Source organism: Lepidochelys kempii, chromosome 1 (assembly GCF_965140285.1).
Source record: "Lepidochelys kempii isolate rLepKem1 chromosome 1, rLepKem1.hap1, whole genome shotgun sequence".
In the NCBI taxonomy this organism is placed as follows: Eukaryota; Metazoa; Chordata; order Testudines; family Cheloniidae; genus Lepidochelys; species Lepidochelys kempii.
Genome location: NC_136380.1, coordinates 10320393 through 10335598, shown reverse-complemented (window position 1 = coordinate 10335598; position 15206 = coordinate 10320393). Strand labels below are relative to the sequence as shown.

Here is a 15206-nt window from a genome sequence, read left to right as displayed (position 1 = left end):
TAACACCGCTGTACAGCCCTTTAACTCGGCCCGGATGCCCTGACTCCATCCCCAGGCCTCTGGACACACGGACGTGGCCTGCTTGAGGGCCCAGACCGGAGGAGCACTGTGTGCCGCCAGCCCTGGGCTGGGCTTCTTCCCCAGTCAAGTGCTCCGGCAGGCTTCACCCAGCCCCGGCTGCCGGGCAGTCATTTATCTCAGCCTCACACGGCCGGCGTCTCTGCTGGAGCTGGCTCTGGGGCCGGGCACGGGCCACCCTGATGAGCCCTGCTCTTTGTGGGAGCGTGTGCCCTCGGCAATCCGTCTCGGCCTTATCTCCACCGCCTACGTGTACAGCTGTGTCGCGCTGTGCCTCGCGGGTCCCACCGGCCTCGGAGAGGAGCCGAGGATGTCTGGGAGCACACAGCCAACTGGGGACAGCCGTGCGAGAGCTGGGGAGGGGACGTCAGCCTGCTAACCAGCTAACTAGCCGGAGGAAGGCAGGCCTAATGGTTAGACACGAGCCTGTGACTTCACCCTCTCCTTTGTTATGATGGGAATTGGGCCTGACTTGTGAAGCACAGAGGCGGTGGCCAGTGCCTCCAGCCCATTACAGAGCTTGGGGCTGGCCGTGCAGTCAGGAGCAGGGCAGAGCCGACCCACACCTCCCCAGATGTTTACAGCTGGGGGAGCTGGTTCAGCACATGACACAGAGATGGGGCTCACCTCCTCCCAGGGCAGCCTACAGAGAGCATAAAGCCTTAGGGCAGAGGCCCAGGAACAGGTTTCCACGGGTTGTGACCCCCCCATATGGCTGAATGGGGGGGTCAGGACCCAGCTAGAGAGGAGCGTCCCTGTAGAGAGAGGCCAGCGATGCTGGTCCGGCATTACCATGTGGCCCCTTAGTGGATACAACCCAAGCTGCGATTTCTAACCCCCCGCCAGCCAACGGGAAAACACCCCACGGAATGGCCGCCGGGTGTCCCCCGTGAGAAAGGAGCGGGCGGTTCTCAGCCCAGTCTGCACTGGGCATTGCCCAGGTCACTAACCCACTGCGGATTGGCACTGATGGTGGCGGCCGTTACAGGAAGGCCGGGGAGACCGCGCTCCTTATTCGTTAGTTCTGGGGGTTTCCCTCGGGATCCCAGGGCAGGGCAGCGCCCACGCTCTGTGGGGCAGACAGAAGGAGAGCTGGCCGGGGACGTCTTCGGGGTGCAGGGCTGGGTCTCCGTGATGTGACATGGCTGTGACATATTGGGGGGAGGGGCGGTGTGTGTGTGTGTGTACAGAGGATCTGTGTGTGTGTATGCATGCATGTGCGGGGGGGGTGGGTGTACATGGGATCTGTGTGTGTGTGTGTACAGGGGATTTGTGTGTGTACGTGTACAGGGGATCTGTGTGTGTGTGTGTACAGGGGATCTGTGTGTGTGTGTGCATTGCATGTACAGGGGATCTGTGTGTGTGTGTACAGGGGATTTGTGTGTGTGTGTACAGGGGATCTGTGTGTGTGTGTGTGTACAGGGGATCTGTCTGTGTGTGTGCATTGCATGTACAGGGGATCTCTGTGTGTGTGTGTGTACAGGGGATCTGTCTGTGTGTATGCATTGCATGTACAGGGGATCTCTGTGTGTGTGTGTGTACAGGGGATCTCTGTGTGTGTGTGTGTACAGGGGATTTGTGTGTGGGTGTACATGGGATCTGTGTGTGTGTGTGTACAGGGGATCTCTGTGTGTGTATGTATGCATGTACAGGGGATCTGTGTGTGTGTGTACAGGGGATCTGTGTGTGGGTGTACATGGGATCTGTGTGTGTGTGTACAGGGGATCTGTCTGTGTGTATGCATTGCATGTACAGGGGATCTGTGTGTGTGTGTGTGTGTGTGTGTACAGGGGATCTGTCTGTGTGTGTACAGGGGATCTCTGTGTGTGTGTGTGTACAGGGGATCTGTCTGTGTGTGTACAGGGGATCTCTCTCTGTGTGTGTGTACAGGGGATCTGTGTGTGTGTGTGTGTGTACAGGGGATCTGTCTGTGTGTGTACAGGGGATCTCTGTGTGTGTATGCATGCATGTACAGGGGATCTGTGTGTGGGTGTACATGGGATCTGTGTGTGTGTGTACAGGGGATCTGTCTGTGTGTATGCATTGCATGTACAGGGGATCTGTGTGTGTGTGTACAGGGGATCTGTGTGTGTGTGTGTGTACAGGGGATCTGTGTGTGTGTGTACAGGGGATCTGTCTGTGTGTATGCATTGCATGTACAGGGGATCTGTGTGTGTGTGTACAGGGGATTTGTGTGTGTGTGTGTGTACAGGGGATCTGTGTGTGTGTGTACAGGGGATCTGTCTGTGTGTGTACAGGGGATCTGTGTGTGTGTGTGTGTACAGGGGATCTGTGTGTGTGTGTACAGGGGATCTGTGTGTGTGTGTGCATTGCATGTACAGGGGATCTGTGTGTGTGTGTGTGTGTACAGGGGATCTGTCTGTGTGTGTACAGGGGATCTCTGTGTGTGTGTGTGTACAGGGGATCTGTGTGTGTGTATGCATGCATGCACAGGGGATGTGAAGCTGCTCTGTTAGCTGTACCCCTGGGAGCTGTATTTTGGAGCTGAGAAGACAGGGCTGTGAGCCCTCCCTGTGTAACGCACGCAGAGAGGCTGCCGTGGATTTGCCATAGGGGCCCATGTCCACTAGGAATGTGGCTTCCCAGCGGGCCCCCACCCTGCCACCACCAACCCTGGGCCAGAGGAATGTGCAGACCTAGAGGCGAACGCCCAGCCGCCCACCAGTGAGTCGGGCCCCAGCAGTACATGGCCTGTAGGAACAGAAAAAGCCACCTACCCAAGTGCGTAAACAGGTTCTTAGCCACTTGCAGGAGCGCCTGTGGGGGGGGGGGGGCGGGGGGAAGGGAAATCTGGTTATCTGAGTTCATTATTAGAGTTAATTAAACGAGTCTGCTCCCCTCCCCCACCCCGGGCTCAAGACCAGTCACCAGCCAAAGCTCACTTCCCTCTTCCTGCCTGTGACCTCCGCAGTCTCCTATAAATCCCCACGTGGCGTCCTAATTAGCCCTCGTTATTGTCCACAAGCACCTGACACCCCCTGGCCGGGAGCAGGCCTGAACACTGGGTGTCCTGAGGGCCCTGATGAGCGGGATCTCCCCCAGGGTGCTGCCTTCAGCTCAGCGGTGTGAGGGCAGCAGTGGCGATCAGGGCCCTACTGTGCTAGGTGCTGCATGTACCCAAAGCACGAGCCAGTCCTGGCCTTGGAGAGCGTACAGTCTGCACAAAGGGTGGGAGGGGAAACTGAGGCATGGAGCGGGACCGGTGACAAAGCTAGAAGTGGAACCCAGGTCTTCTGACCCTGCCCACCCAAATCCAGTGATCGGGCCACTAGGCCACTCCGCCTCTCCCACAGGGCATTCTGGGGAGTACAAGAAAAATGCTCAGAGGGGCTAGGGGAGAGGAGGGCAGGACGACGCGGAGGTGATGGGACAGAGACGTCGTCCAAGGGGGATAAGCTTTGTGTCCTACTGGTGAGGGACGTCACTGCTTTAACCCCAGCCTTGCTCTATTGGTGGGTTCCCCCCCCCCCCAGCTCCTGTTAATACCATCAAGTGGTTTCTAAACATCTGTGGCTTCCCATTAATTCCCCCCACCCATCGCCCTGGGAGCAGTGGCCATCCCTCGGGGCAGAAATCAATGCCTCTCTGGAAGAGACATTGCCTCTGTCCGGCCTTAGGCCCAACAGGTGAAGTTATTTCCTGGTCCCCAGAGCAATGCTGAGATGTGACCAAGTGGGACTGTTCTTAATGTTTCCTCTGAATAGTGTGGGGGTGCCTCAGTTTCCCCTATGCAGTTCTAAAGTATCTAGGTGGTGGGGTAAGGGTGTATGATCATTGCAGAGCCCTAGAGGGCAGGTGTGTGCAGGGGTCTGGACACAGACAATGGCCGACACCCTGTTTCCTGGCAACTGATGGCCTGGGCCCTTCCCCCATGCAAGGTGAAAGCTGAAGGGTTGGAGAACAAAGGAATCTGGTGACCTCCTGGCCCGGGAAAGGAACAAAGCCCAGGGGAGGAGGGACTGGAGGGAGTTTCAGTTGGGGGCTGGCTGGAGACATGGAGTGAAGTGCAGACGCGGTTGTCTGGCTCACTGCCCCCCAAAATGGACCCAGCTGAGGGGTCCTGTTCTCTGCACCTACAAGCTCTGTGTTAGACCATTTTTCAGAGTAACAGCCATGTTAGTCTGTATTCGCAAAAAGAAAAGGAGTACTTGTGGCACCTTAGAGACTAACCAATTTATTTGAGCATGAGCTTTCGTGAGCTACAGCTCACTTCATCGGATGCATGCCGTGGAAACTGCAGCAGACTTTATTTATGCACAGAGAATATGAAAAAATACCTCCTCCCACCCCACTGTCCTGCTGGTAATAGCTTATCTAAAGTGATCATCAGGTGGGCCATTTCCAGCACAAATCCAGGTTCTCTCACCCACTGTCGTCTAATAAACCTCTATTTTACTGGCTGGCTGAGAGTCACGTCTGACTGCGGAATTGGGGGGCAGGACCCTCTGGCTTCCCCAGGAGCCCCGCCTGAGCGGACTCACTGGGGGAAGCGCACGGAGGGGCAGAGGATGCTGAATGCGCCGAGGTTAGACTCAGGAAGGTGGAAGCTGTGTGAGCTGTGTGTCCTGCAGACAGGCTCCTCACAGGAAGGCGACTACCCCAGAGTCCTGCCTGGCTTCATGGGGAGCAGTTCCAGAGCATCGCCCGGGGACTCCGTGACATGAGGCTATGCCCCACAGTGCCACCGGAGGGTGCCCCGAGCACGGGGCTGAAGGAGAGGGTCACTACCTTTCAGGTGTGAGTGTGTGGGCGGGTGGGGGGGTTTGGAGCAAGCCACATCTACGCTGTCAAGGAGTCAGCATGGGTTGGCCTGGCTGAGCGTGAGAAGGAGAGCACGTCAGCGGGTGCAGGCAACTGCCCAGGTGCGTAACCAATGCCCGCCCGTGTGACTGTGTGAGATCCCGGGTGTGTCAGTGTGCAAACACATGAGGGTATCTGCATGTGCAAGGGATTGTGTCGCCACCGGGATGCCAGTGTATGCCTGGGGGTGCCTGCGGATCCGCATGCAGCCGTATGCCGTTGCATGCAATAGTGCGAGAGAATAGGACGCGTAAGTGCACGTGACCCAGCCCTCGTGTGTGCATGCACGAGGGTGCTTGGGTGTGTTCACTAACCCTGAGCAGCAGCAGATCCAAGCCCCCGGGAAGCAGGGCAGGTGTAGAACTGGGTGGGAAACAGTTTTCCCAGCCTGGAAATATTTTCGAGAGTTTGCAAGTGTTCACCTGACTGTGGACAAAAAGTCAAATTCGAACGTTTTTGCAAATTAAAAAAAAAAAAATTTCAGCTTCGGTCAGTCCCAGCGGTTCCTTTCGCTCAGTTGGAAGAAACATTTCCTTCAGATTGCAATGGTTTCTTCTTTACCCTTTTCTCAGTCGAATGAGCTTCAATGTCAAAGCAAAACACCGGGAAACTGGACCGTTTGGCTTTGAAAATGTGGAAACAAAACGATTTGACAGTTTCAGAACTTTTTTTTTTTTTCAAACTTGCTGCCAGCCGGGAGATTCGCCAACATGGACCAGGTTTCCTGAACGGTTTTGACAAATCAGCATCGTTCAATGAAAAAAACGTTTTGTCAAAAAGTTCCCAACCAGCTGACGGCCGGAGCGGGCGAGGACAAATCCTACCCACTAGGGGCAGTGCTACCCACACAGCCCATTACCCTCCTAGAACCCCAGCTCTGGAAGTCTGTTACATGTGGGGATGAGCGGCCACTCCCCAGCACCAGCCAAACTGAGACCCTAACCCAGCCCCCGCCCATCCCATTCTGGGGAAGCTCCATCTCTCTGCCCCGGGATCACCGGGTGCCAGTGTTATTATTAAACACCTCTGAACAAAGAAGCCGTCTCTTGGGGAGGCGAGAGTATGAACAATAATTAAATCCTCCCTTTAGGTGTCTGCTGAGATGGGAGAGAGCAATTGCATCCTGGCAAGCGTGCCCATGCACCGGGCGCTTTGTATAATGGCTGGCGCCGGGCGCTCGCTGCACTGGACTAGGTCTCCAAAGATCTGGGTTTAATCCCTGGCTCTGCTACTGACCAGACAAGTCACTTTATTGCTGTGCCTCAGTTTCCCATCTGTAAACCGGGGCTAATGATTGTGTCTTGTCTACGCGGTCAGCTCCTGAGGGCAGGAACTGTCTCTTACAATGTGTCCAAGCAACGCCTGGCACAGTGGGGAGCCAGTTTGATCTCGGCCAGTTGGCGCTACTGTCCCATGGATCTGCTCCCAGCAGATACCTTCTTCTCCTCGCTTCACTCCTCCTAATGCCCAAAGCAGGTGGTGCCTGAAACGACTTGGGCCTGTCTAAGCACTAGCTCCAAGCCCTTCCGATGGTCAGTGTGTGCAGCTCTGCCTCCCTGTGGAAACGGGGCGACGCTGGCAAAGAAACAGCTTGGCACTAACGTCACATGGCCAGATGCTTCGGCGCGACTAGGCAGCTTTAGTCTTGTGGGACACTGATACGGAATCTGCCCTGCTGACGTGTGTATGGACCCCTGCCCCCTGCTGGATGGTGCCGATGTGCGTAGGGACCGCTGCCCCCTGCTGGATGGTGCCAATGTGCGTATGGACCCCTGCCCCCTGCTGGATGGTGCCGATGTGCGTAGGGACCCCTGCCCCCTGCTGGATGGTGCCGATGTGCGTAGGGACCGCTGCCCCCTGCTGGATGGTGCCAATGTGCGTAGGGACCCCACCACGATGCTGATGTGCCCATGCCCCGTCCTGGGTGGTGCTGAAGTGTGTATTCACCACTGCCCCCTGTTGCTATGGCTAGGACGGGTCACGCTCTAATGGCTGGGGTCCTGAGCGGAGGACAAAGCCCCACCACCCCCAGTAAGAGAAGGCGATTCTCCTCTAGCTCATGTTGTCAGAGGTCTCTGTTTTACTGCATGTGGCCAGTGAGCCATTGTGAACATACCCCAGAGCCACGAGCCTCCAGGGGACAGTAGGCAGACAAGGGTGTTGGCAGGGCATCCCCCATGTTCTCTGCATCCCTGGGGGCAGAGCGAGGCTCCTGCCGGCCGGCCTTCCCCTGCCAGCTCTGGGTCACCTCCCAGGGCATTTGCAATTCAGATCCACATGTCCCAGTTAGCCAAGCATGGCAGTGTGGGCTCCTGAACTCGCCCCTCCCGGCCTGATTAGTGCCATCAGAGCAGCAGGCCGTGGCGGGCTTGGGGGCTGAATGACAGGCGGTGAAATTAGCGGTGTGATGGGCACCACGACGGGGGAGGGCTGCAGAGAGTGGAACTGACTCATTTCTATCTGGCACCGAGCCGGGACGGAGCTGATGAGCCCGCCCTGGGCTAGGGCTGCCAGGTGTCCCATTTTCAACTGGAATGCCTGGTCGAAAAGGGACCCTGGCAGTGCCAGTCAGCACCGCTGACCGGGCCGTTAAAAGTCCAGTTGGTGCAGGGCTGGCAGGCTCCTGCCTGGCTCCGCGCAGTTCCTGGAAGTGGCCGGCATGTCTCTCTGGCTCCTAGGCATAGGGGCAGCCACGGGGGCTCCATGCGCTGCCCCCGCCCCGAGCGCTGGCTCCGCAGCGGTGTGTAAGGATGGGGGCAATGCACAGAGCCCCCTGGCTGCCCCTTCGCTTAGGAGCTGGAGGGACGGGATGCCACTTCAAGGAGCCACCTAAGGTAAGTGCCACCCAGAGCCCGCATCCCTCACCTCCTCCCATGTCCCAACCTCCTGCCCCAGCCCAGAGCCCCCTCCTACACCCAAACTCCCTCCCACAGCCTGCACCCCAACCCGCTGCCCCAGCCCGGTGAAAAACAGCGAATGAGTGAGGGTGGGGGAGAGTGAGTGTTGGCAGGGGGGATGGAGTAAGCAGGAGCAGGGCCTTGGAGAAGGGCCAGGGCAGGGGGCGGGACAAGGGTGTTCGGTTTTCTGCTATTAGAAAGTTGGCAATCCTATCCTGGGCAGATCCAGATGGGAAGGGTGAGACCAGCAGAAGTAAGACCAAAATCGCCTGGCTGACAGGCTGAGTGCACAGCCCAGAGACCCGGCCAGGGGGCAGGACAGAGTGGGTGGGTCAGACAGGTGCTGAGAGGCTGATTCCCTTGTGGTTTAGGATCGGACTTGAGATCTGGGGACAGTTCCTGGCTCTACCCTGCATGCATTGTCAGTCCTGGGATAAGTCACTTCATCCTCCTTGCCTCAGTTTCCCCAACTGTAAACTGGGGGCAAGGCTTCTCTACTTCACAGGTAGAACTTTCATCTCTTCATGTCTGCCAGGTGCTTAGATATGGCCAAGGAAAGTGTACAGCTAATGGGGTACACATGTAGGTAACCCCACATGTCCAGCAAGGGGAAGCTCCCAATCATCAGGATGGGGATCCCCCCAAAATGTGTGGGACTGGTCCTGCCTTTCCTGGCCTATAGGACAATCAGCCCTGAGTTTACACGGAGACCTGTGAAACATCCTCCCAACAACACAGCGACCTGCTCTCCACCCTGGCCTCCGGGAGAGGGGGTGTTATGGGCCCCGCAGCATGACAATGCTGGAGACAGTCTGACAGCCTTGCAGGCTTTTCCAGAGGGGATCCTGGCTTCAGAGAACCCTCCTCCATAGAGCAGGCCTCTCTAGAAGTTGGCCAACACGGCGGATAAGGGCCAGCTACTGCTACCAGCCAGCGGAATTTCTCCCGTAGCTGAAGTTGTGAGGCCTGCACTGTGGAGCTCAAAGCCCAGGGGTCTAGCCCCACGCTGGCAGGGGGTTGAGGGTTGGGGAACAGCCTGCTGTGGGTGCCCGGTTCAACCCCCTCTCAAATGCCTGCCTTGCCCCATTCCCTCTGCATTCCCAGTGCAGCGATGCCCCAGCACCTCCACTCGATGCCCCATGGCGCTCCCACGGCGCATGGACACTCAGTCCAGCCACCCCACCACCACCGAGAGGTGGATGTAGCCAGCTGCCCCTCCCCATACGCACGGCTGCAGCCGCCGCATGGCACAGCCTGTTACGCCCCTGCGGCCGTGCGTAATAAGCGAGCGAGCTGCCCCCTTACCTGGCACTCGCACTTCAGCTTCTGCTCCTTCTGGAAGGCCAGTGTGCTGGTCAGGACGGTGGAGGTGTAGCAGAAGCAGTGCTGGATTCTGTGCTCGTCGGCCTCCGTGTAGCTGAGGCGAGAAGAGCGGCACGGTCAGAACAGGGACGGCGGGCGGCGGCTCCTGCGGCCAATGCTGCTCAGCCAGGGAGCCTGCCGGTGCTGCCTGTCCAGAGGAGATCCACCTCACTGACATGCAGCCACCTCTGAGGCAGGACATGGCAGCTGTTCCCCAGTGCACCACGCATTCCCCTCCTCTCTCCTGGACGATCGCAATGCGCTGCTCCGAGGCCCAGCTCCCCTGCCCTGCCTCGGTTTCCCCAGCTGTAGGACAGGAATGAGGCTACTGACCCACCTCGCAGCAGGGTTGGGGTGAAGATTACTACACAGTCTATCAGGCCTCAGCTCAGGTCAACCGGGATTTGCCCTCATCTGCTCCTGTCCCCTTCCCAAAACCCTGACCTGGACCGGGCCTCGCCCATGAAACGGTGGCAGGGGTACTGGCGGGATCAGAGAAGGAGGGCTCGGGGCAGCTGAATAAGAGAGGCCTGGTGAAGGCTGAGCTGAGTCAGGCACGCTGCCAGCCAGCCAAGCAGTGGGGACGGGGCTTTGCTCTGTTATTATTAAGCTCTGAATCCAAGTTTCAGGAAATGAATTACCCAGTGAGGGGGATTCTGTGCCTGTGGATTGGGGAACCCTTTACTGCGCCTTTAATTGGAGCTGGTGCTTGGCTCGGACAGCGCCCAAACCTGGCATGGACGCTGAAGGCTTTGATCATCAGCATACCTCTTCCCTCTGTCCTACACCTGTTTGGGTCCCAAGCACCAGGCAGTAAAGGCCCAGGGCACAATTCTGCAGTGTCCTTCCCCTTGTGTTGTCACTGGAACATGCAGCTGAACACGACACCATTCTGAGTGGGAGCTTTTTTGCATCCATGTGCCATGGGGGCATCTGGCAACACAGCCCCCTGCTGCAGTGAGTTCCACCAGTTAACAATGCAGTGCTCAATGGAGAGCTTCTTTGCCTGGTGCTAGGGTTACATGTATGTTCCGGCTCACTCCATCGAGTGAGCCCTTGGTCTCCTCTCACGGGGTGAAGGAGAGACTGCTGGGTTTTCATTCCATCCTTCCTGGTCTTAAAGACCCCAGTCCAATCCCCTCCACTCTTCCCCACTATTAATTTTCTGCCTCCAGTATCTGAAGCTACAGCCCAAGGCAATGAAGTCCCAAGTCCCTCCCTACACCAGCCAAATGCTCTAATTAATGTCCCTCGAAGCAGCTACACAATCTCAAGACAGCTCGATTCCCTCTGGACCAGTGGCACCAATCAGTGGGGTGGCAGAATGCTCCCCCGAGGTTTTCGCACCTGCTCAGCATTCCACAGGCCACAAAGCCAGGCTGCTCTGAAGCAGCGGCTCCGTCCGACCTCAGGCCAGCGGTCCCGCTACGGCTGCCACACTGATGGAGGAGTAGCCAGGCCAAATGGCGGCAAGCGGAGTTGCACCCCAGCACACTCCAGTTTCGCCTGCCGGCGCACGGGGAGTCTGTCTCCGTACGGCCTGGTGCAGGAGGTCTGCCAAGAGCTCGGCTCCTAGCGGCACCAGCTCATGCACTGGGCGGGTGAGACAGGGAGGCTCCCCGGGCAAGACAGACCCGGGGTCCTTGAGGGAGGAGGATGGGGGTGAGTGGGGACCGGGTCTGGGGGCCCCCCCAGCAATCCTCCCCCAAGAACTTCTGAATTGGTGGCGCAGCTTGTGACGAAGTGGGCCTGTTCTTAATGTTTCCTCCGAATATTGTGGGGGTGCCTCAGTTTCCCCTATGCAGTTCTTAAGTATCTAGGTGGTGGGGTAAGGGTGTATGATCATTGCAGAGCCCTAGAGGACACCTGTGTGCAGGGGTCTGGACACAGAAAATGGCCAACACCCTGTTTCCTGGCAACTGATGGCCTGGGCCCTTCCCCCCCTGCAAGGTGAAAGCTGAAGGGTTGGAGAACAAAGGAATCAGGTGACCACCTGGCCCAGGAAAGGAACAAAGCCCAGAGGAGGAGGGGCTGGAGGGAGTTTTCAGTTTGGGGCTGGCTGGGACATGGAGTGAAGTGCAGACATGGTTGTCTGGCTCACTGCCCCCCAAAATGGACCCAGCTGAGGGGTCCCGTTCTCTGCACCTGCAAGCTCTGTTTTAGACCACGTTCCTGTCGTCTAATAAACCTTCTGTGTTACTGGCTGGCTGAGAGTCACGTCTGACTGCGAAGTTGGGGTGCAGGACCCCCTGGCTTCCCCAGGAGCCCCGCCTGAGCGGACTCGCTGGGGGGAAGCGCACGGAGGGGCAGAGGATGCTGAATGCTCTGAGGTCAGACCCAGGAAGGTGGAAGCTGTGTGAGCTGTGTGTCCTGAAGACAGGCTGCTCACAGAAAGGCGACTGCCCCAGAGTCCTGACTGGCTTCATGGGGAGCAGTTCCAGAGCATCGCCCGGGGACTCCGTGACACAGCTTTAGACAGGCTCGCCTGTCTCCTACCCACCTGGCTCCCAAGCAAGCGTTCCCCCTGCAGGGAAGGGCTGTCTGTCCTGGGAGGCGTGATGGAGGGTGAACGAGGTGGCGAGGGTCTGCAAGTTGCACACGGCTAAGTGCATTGATGGTGGTTCCTGCACTGTAACTCATGGCCAAGAGCAAATCACCAAGATCGCCAGAGAGCTCTGGGCCAGCGTTGGTACTGAACAAGGCTAAGACAGAGGGGTTTGGCTGGGGGAAGTTCCTAGCCAGGGTTATTGCTGCAGGGCCAGTTGAAAGCTCAGCCCCTCTGCGCTAGGAGCTGTATACAGTGAGCAGCAGATGGTCCCTGTCCCGAAGAGCTGACAATCTTGATAGACCCGGGATGGGGGAAGGGTAGGACAAACCAGCTAAGGGATGGCAGCAAACAGCATGTCAGTGCCATGGGGTGTTTTTGAGGGGTTGTTAAGGAGGTATCAGCTAAATGGGAAGGGAAGGGGGCGAGGGGGATGGGGCAGGAGAGGAGACACAGGAGTGGGGAGATGCGGAGGGGAAGGATCTGCAGGGGAAGGGAGGGGCTGGTGCCAGCAAGTTCTCTGAATGGCCCGAGGACCCTGCCTTGCACCCACAGCTTGGAGTTTCTGGCTGATCTTGGCAGCTTTCCCCAAGGCCTCATGGCGGGGCGGTGGGAGGGGAGGCATCACCTGGTCCTAGTGCCCCAGAATGCACTGGGATCTCCCCTGAACAGTTCGGGGTCCAGGGGAGTGCTAGGCGGAGAGGTAGCCAAGGCTGGGCCCCATTTTACCCCATCCCCCTCCGTACAGCACTCCCTGGAACGGATGACTTCCCCCCATAGCGATCCTGCATTAGACCGGGGGGCCAAGGGCAGCCCCCCAGCTACAGGAGCCCCCTAGCTCCCTTCCGGCAGCCCCAGGAGTTCACAACAGAGAAGAACACGGCCAACATGGTCTTACATGCAAAGGTGCAGCCATAAAAACTCCAAGGCCCAGCATGCAAAGTGCCAGCGTGCCCTTCTGTTTGGATTCAGGTGGAGCACAGTGCATGCTGGGACGTGTAGTTTGCAGGAGCCGGGCCACCGTGCTGGCGACCAGGGTGGCCTGCCAGAACCCCACGCCTGAGCGGCAGAGGCCGCCTGAAACCGCCAGCTGGTCCCCCCCAGCCAGGAGCCCTCCTCTGCAGGCAGCTGGGCTCACAGCCATCAAGCCCAGGGGCCACCAGCACAGGCCGGGAGAGATGGCGCGGCAGTGAGGTGACGGAGCGATGCTGACCGGTCGGTGCACGGGGACCAGAGCTGGAGCCTGCCAGGTGCTCGGGGCCAGGTTCTGCTCTGGGCTCCGGCCCAGCCCGTAATCTGTGTCCCGTCAGCACAGCTCCGCGCAAAGGCGCAGCGAAGGGGCCCCGGCCCAGCCGTGAGGAGCGGAGCCGCTGTCAGCGCCCAGGGAGCAGCCTCCCCAGGAGCCTCCGACTCACCTCTCTCCTCCCAGCTTGTTGAAAGTGCAGGCTAAGGCCACCACCTGGGAGGTGGCCCGGCTAATGACCGGCACGCACAGCATGGAGGTGACCTCGAATCCCAGCATGTTGTGAAGCTGCTTGTGTTCCTCCTGGGGAGAGAAGATCAGACCAGGGTGAGGGTCAGGACGTGCGGCAGGGGAGGGTCAGATAGGCGTGGGGGTCTGGATGTGGGGCAGGGGAGGGTCAGATGGGGGTGAGCATCAGGGGGTCGCAGGGAAGGGTAAGGCGGGGGTGAAGATCAGGACGTGGGGCACGGGAGGGTCAGGCGGGGGTGAGGATCAGGACGTGGGGCAGGGGAAGGTCAGGCCGGGGAGAGGGTCAGGACATGGGGCACGGGAGGGTCAGGCCGGGGTGAGGCTCAGGACGTGGAGCAGGGGAGGGTCAGGCTGAGGTGAGGTTCAGGATGTGGGTGCGGGAGGGTCAGAAAGGGGTGAGGGTCAGGACGTGGGGCACGGGAGGGTCAGGCCGGGGTGAGGGTCAGGACGTGGGGCATGGGAGGGTCAGGCCGGGGTGAGGGTCAGGATGTAGGGCAGGAGAGGGTCAGATGGGGGTGAGGGTCAGGGGGTCGCAGAGAAGGGTCAGGCGGGGGTGAGGGTCAGGATGTGGGGCACGGAAGGGTCAGGCTGGGGTGAGGGTCAGGACGTGGGGCACGGGAGGGTCAGGCCGGGGTGAGTGTCACGACGTGGGGCAGGGGAGGGCAGCGGGCATGGAGCAATTCATTCATTGATAGATCTCATGGCCAGAAGGGACCACTGTGATCACTCAGTTGGCCGGAGAACTGCCCCACAACAACTCCTAGGGCAGGTCTTTTCGACAACCATCCAATCTTGATTTAAACATGTCCAGTGGCGGAGAATCCACCCCGACCCTTGGGAAATTGTTCCAGTGCTTAATTACTCTGAACGTTCACAATTGACACCTTATTTCCAGCCTGAATTTGTCTAGGTTCAACTTCCAGCCATGGGATCGGGTGCGACCTTTCTCTGCCAGATGGAAGAGCCCATTGTTATATATTTGCTCCCCGTGTGAGTACTTATAGACGAATCAAGTCACCCTTTAACCTTCTCTTTGTTAAGCTAAGTCAATTGAGCTCTTTACGTCTAGCACTATTCATTTTCTGATCCTTTCATCACTCTCCTGGCTCTTCTCTGAACCTCTAATTTGCCAACCTCCTCCTTGAACTGGGGGCACCAGAACTGGACCCAGGATTCCAGCAGCGGTCACAACAGTGCCAAACACAGAGGTACAATAACCTCGCTGCTCCTGCTCGAGATTCCCCAGTTTATGCACCCCAGGGTCTCATTTATGTTCAGCCCATGAGCCACCACCATCCCCAAATCTTTGTCAGAGTCACTGCTTCCCAGGATAGAGTCCCCCGTCCCGTACGTGTGGCCTGCGTGCTTTGTTCCTAGATGTAGACACAGAGAAAGGGCGCAGGGTTTAGGTACTGTGAGACACACAAAGGTAACACCCTAGCTACATGTGTGACCGTGTCTCCCACATCCGGCTGCAACCACCCACCCAATTAGCAACAGGGAAAGGGCCAGGGGGCCACGAGTCCTTGACACCCATTTGCAAACCCAAACTGAGAACCGGGGGGAGGCAAAACTCATGGTTTGAGCATTGGCCTGCTAAACCCAGGGTTGTGAGTTCAATTCTTGAGGGGGCCATTTAGGGATCTGGGGCAAAAATTGGGGATTGGTCCTGCTTTGAGCAGGGGGTTGGACTAGATGACCTCCTGAGGTCCCTTCCAACCCTGATATTCTATGATTCTGTGAACTGATGCCCTAACTGGGAGGCAACATGGCCTAGTGGATACAGCACTGCAGTGGCAACACTGGCTGGCTGGGTCATCTTCAGCCAGGCACCACGCCGCTCTGAACCTCAGTTTCCCCATCTATAAAACAGTGATGATGCTACTAAAGCCCTTTGCATCCTGTGGAAGACAGTGCTCTATACCAGAGCTAGGTATTAACATTATTAATTCATTCCACATCGATGGCTGAGCAGCCACCCACTGGTAACAGCCAGGCGGCTGCTTTCTCT

General features: G+C 58.1%; 1 protein-coding gene across 2 annotated transcripts in view; it reads right to left on the bottom strand.

Moving 5' to 3' along the window:
* Positions 1-15206, bottom strand: part of PDE2A (phosphodiesterase 2A) — a 366524-nt gene that overhangs the window by 26543 nt on the left and 324775 nt on the right. For both annotated transcript variants that reach the window (XM_073333785.2, XM_073333795.2), the window contains 3 exons: positions 13119-13249; positions 9102-9213; positions 2817-2856 (listed from right to left, as the gene is read on the bottom strand). In XM_073333785.2, the coding sequence (XP_073189886.1) occupies positions 2817-2856; positions 9102-9213; positions 13119-13249 (283 nt within the window). The remainder of the gene's footprint in view (positions 1-2816; positions 2857-9101; positions 9214-13118; positions 13250-15206) is intronic.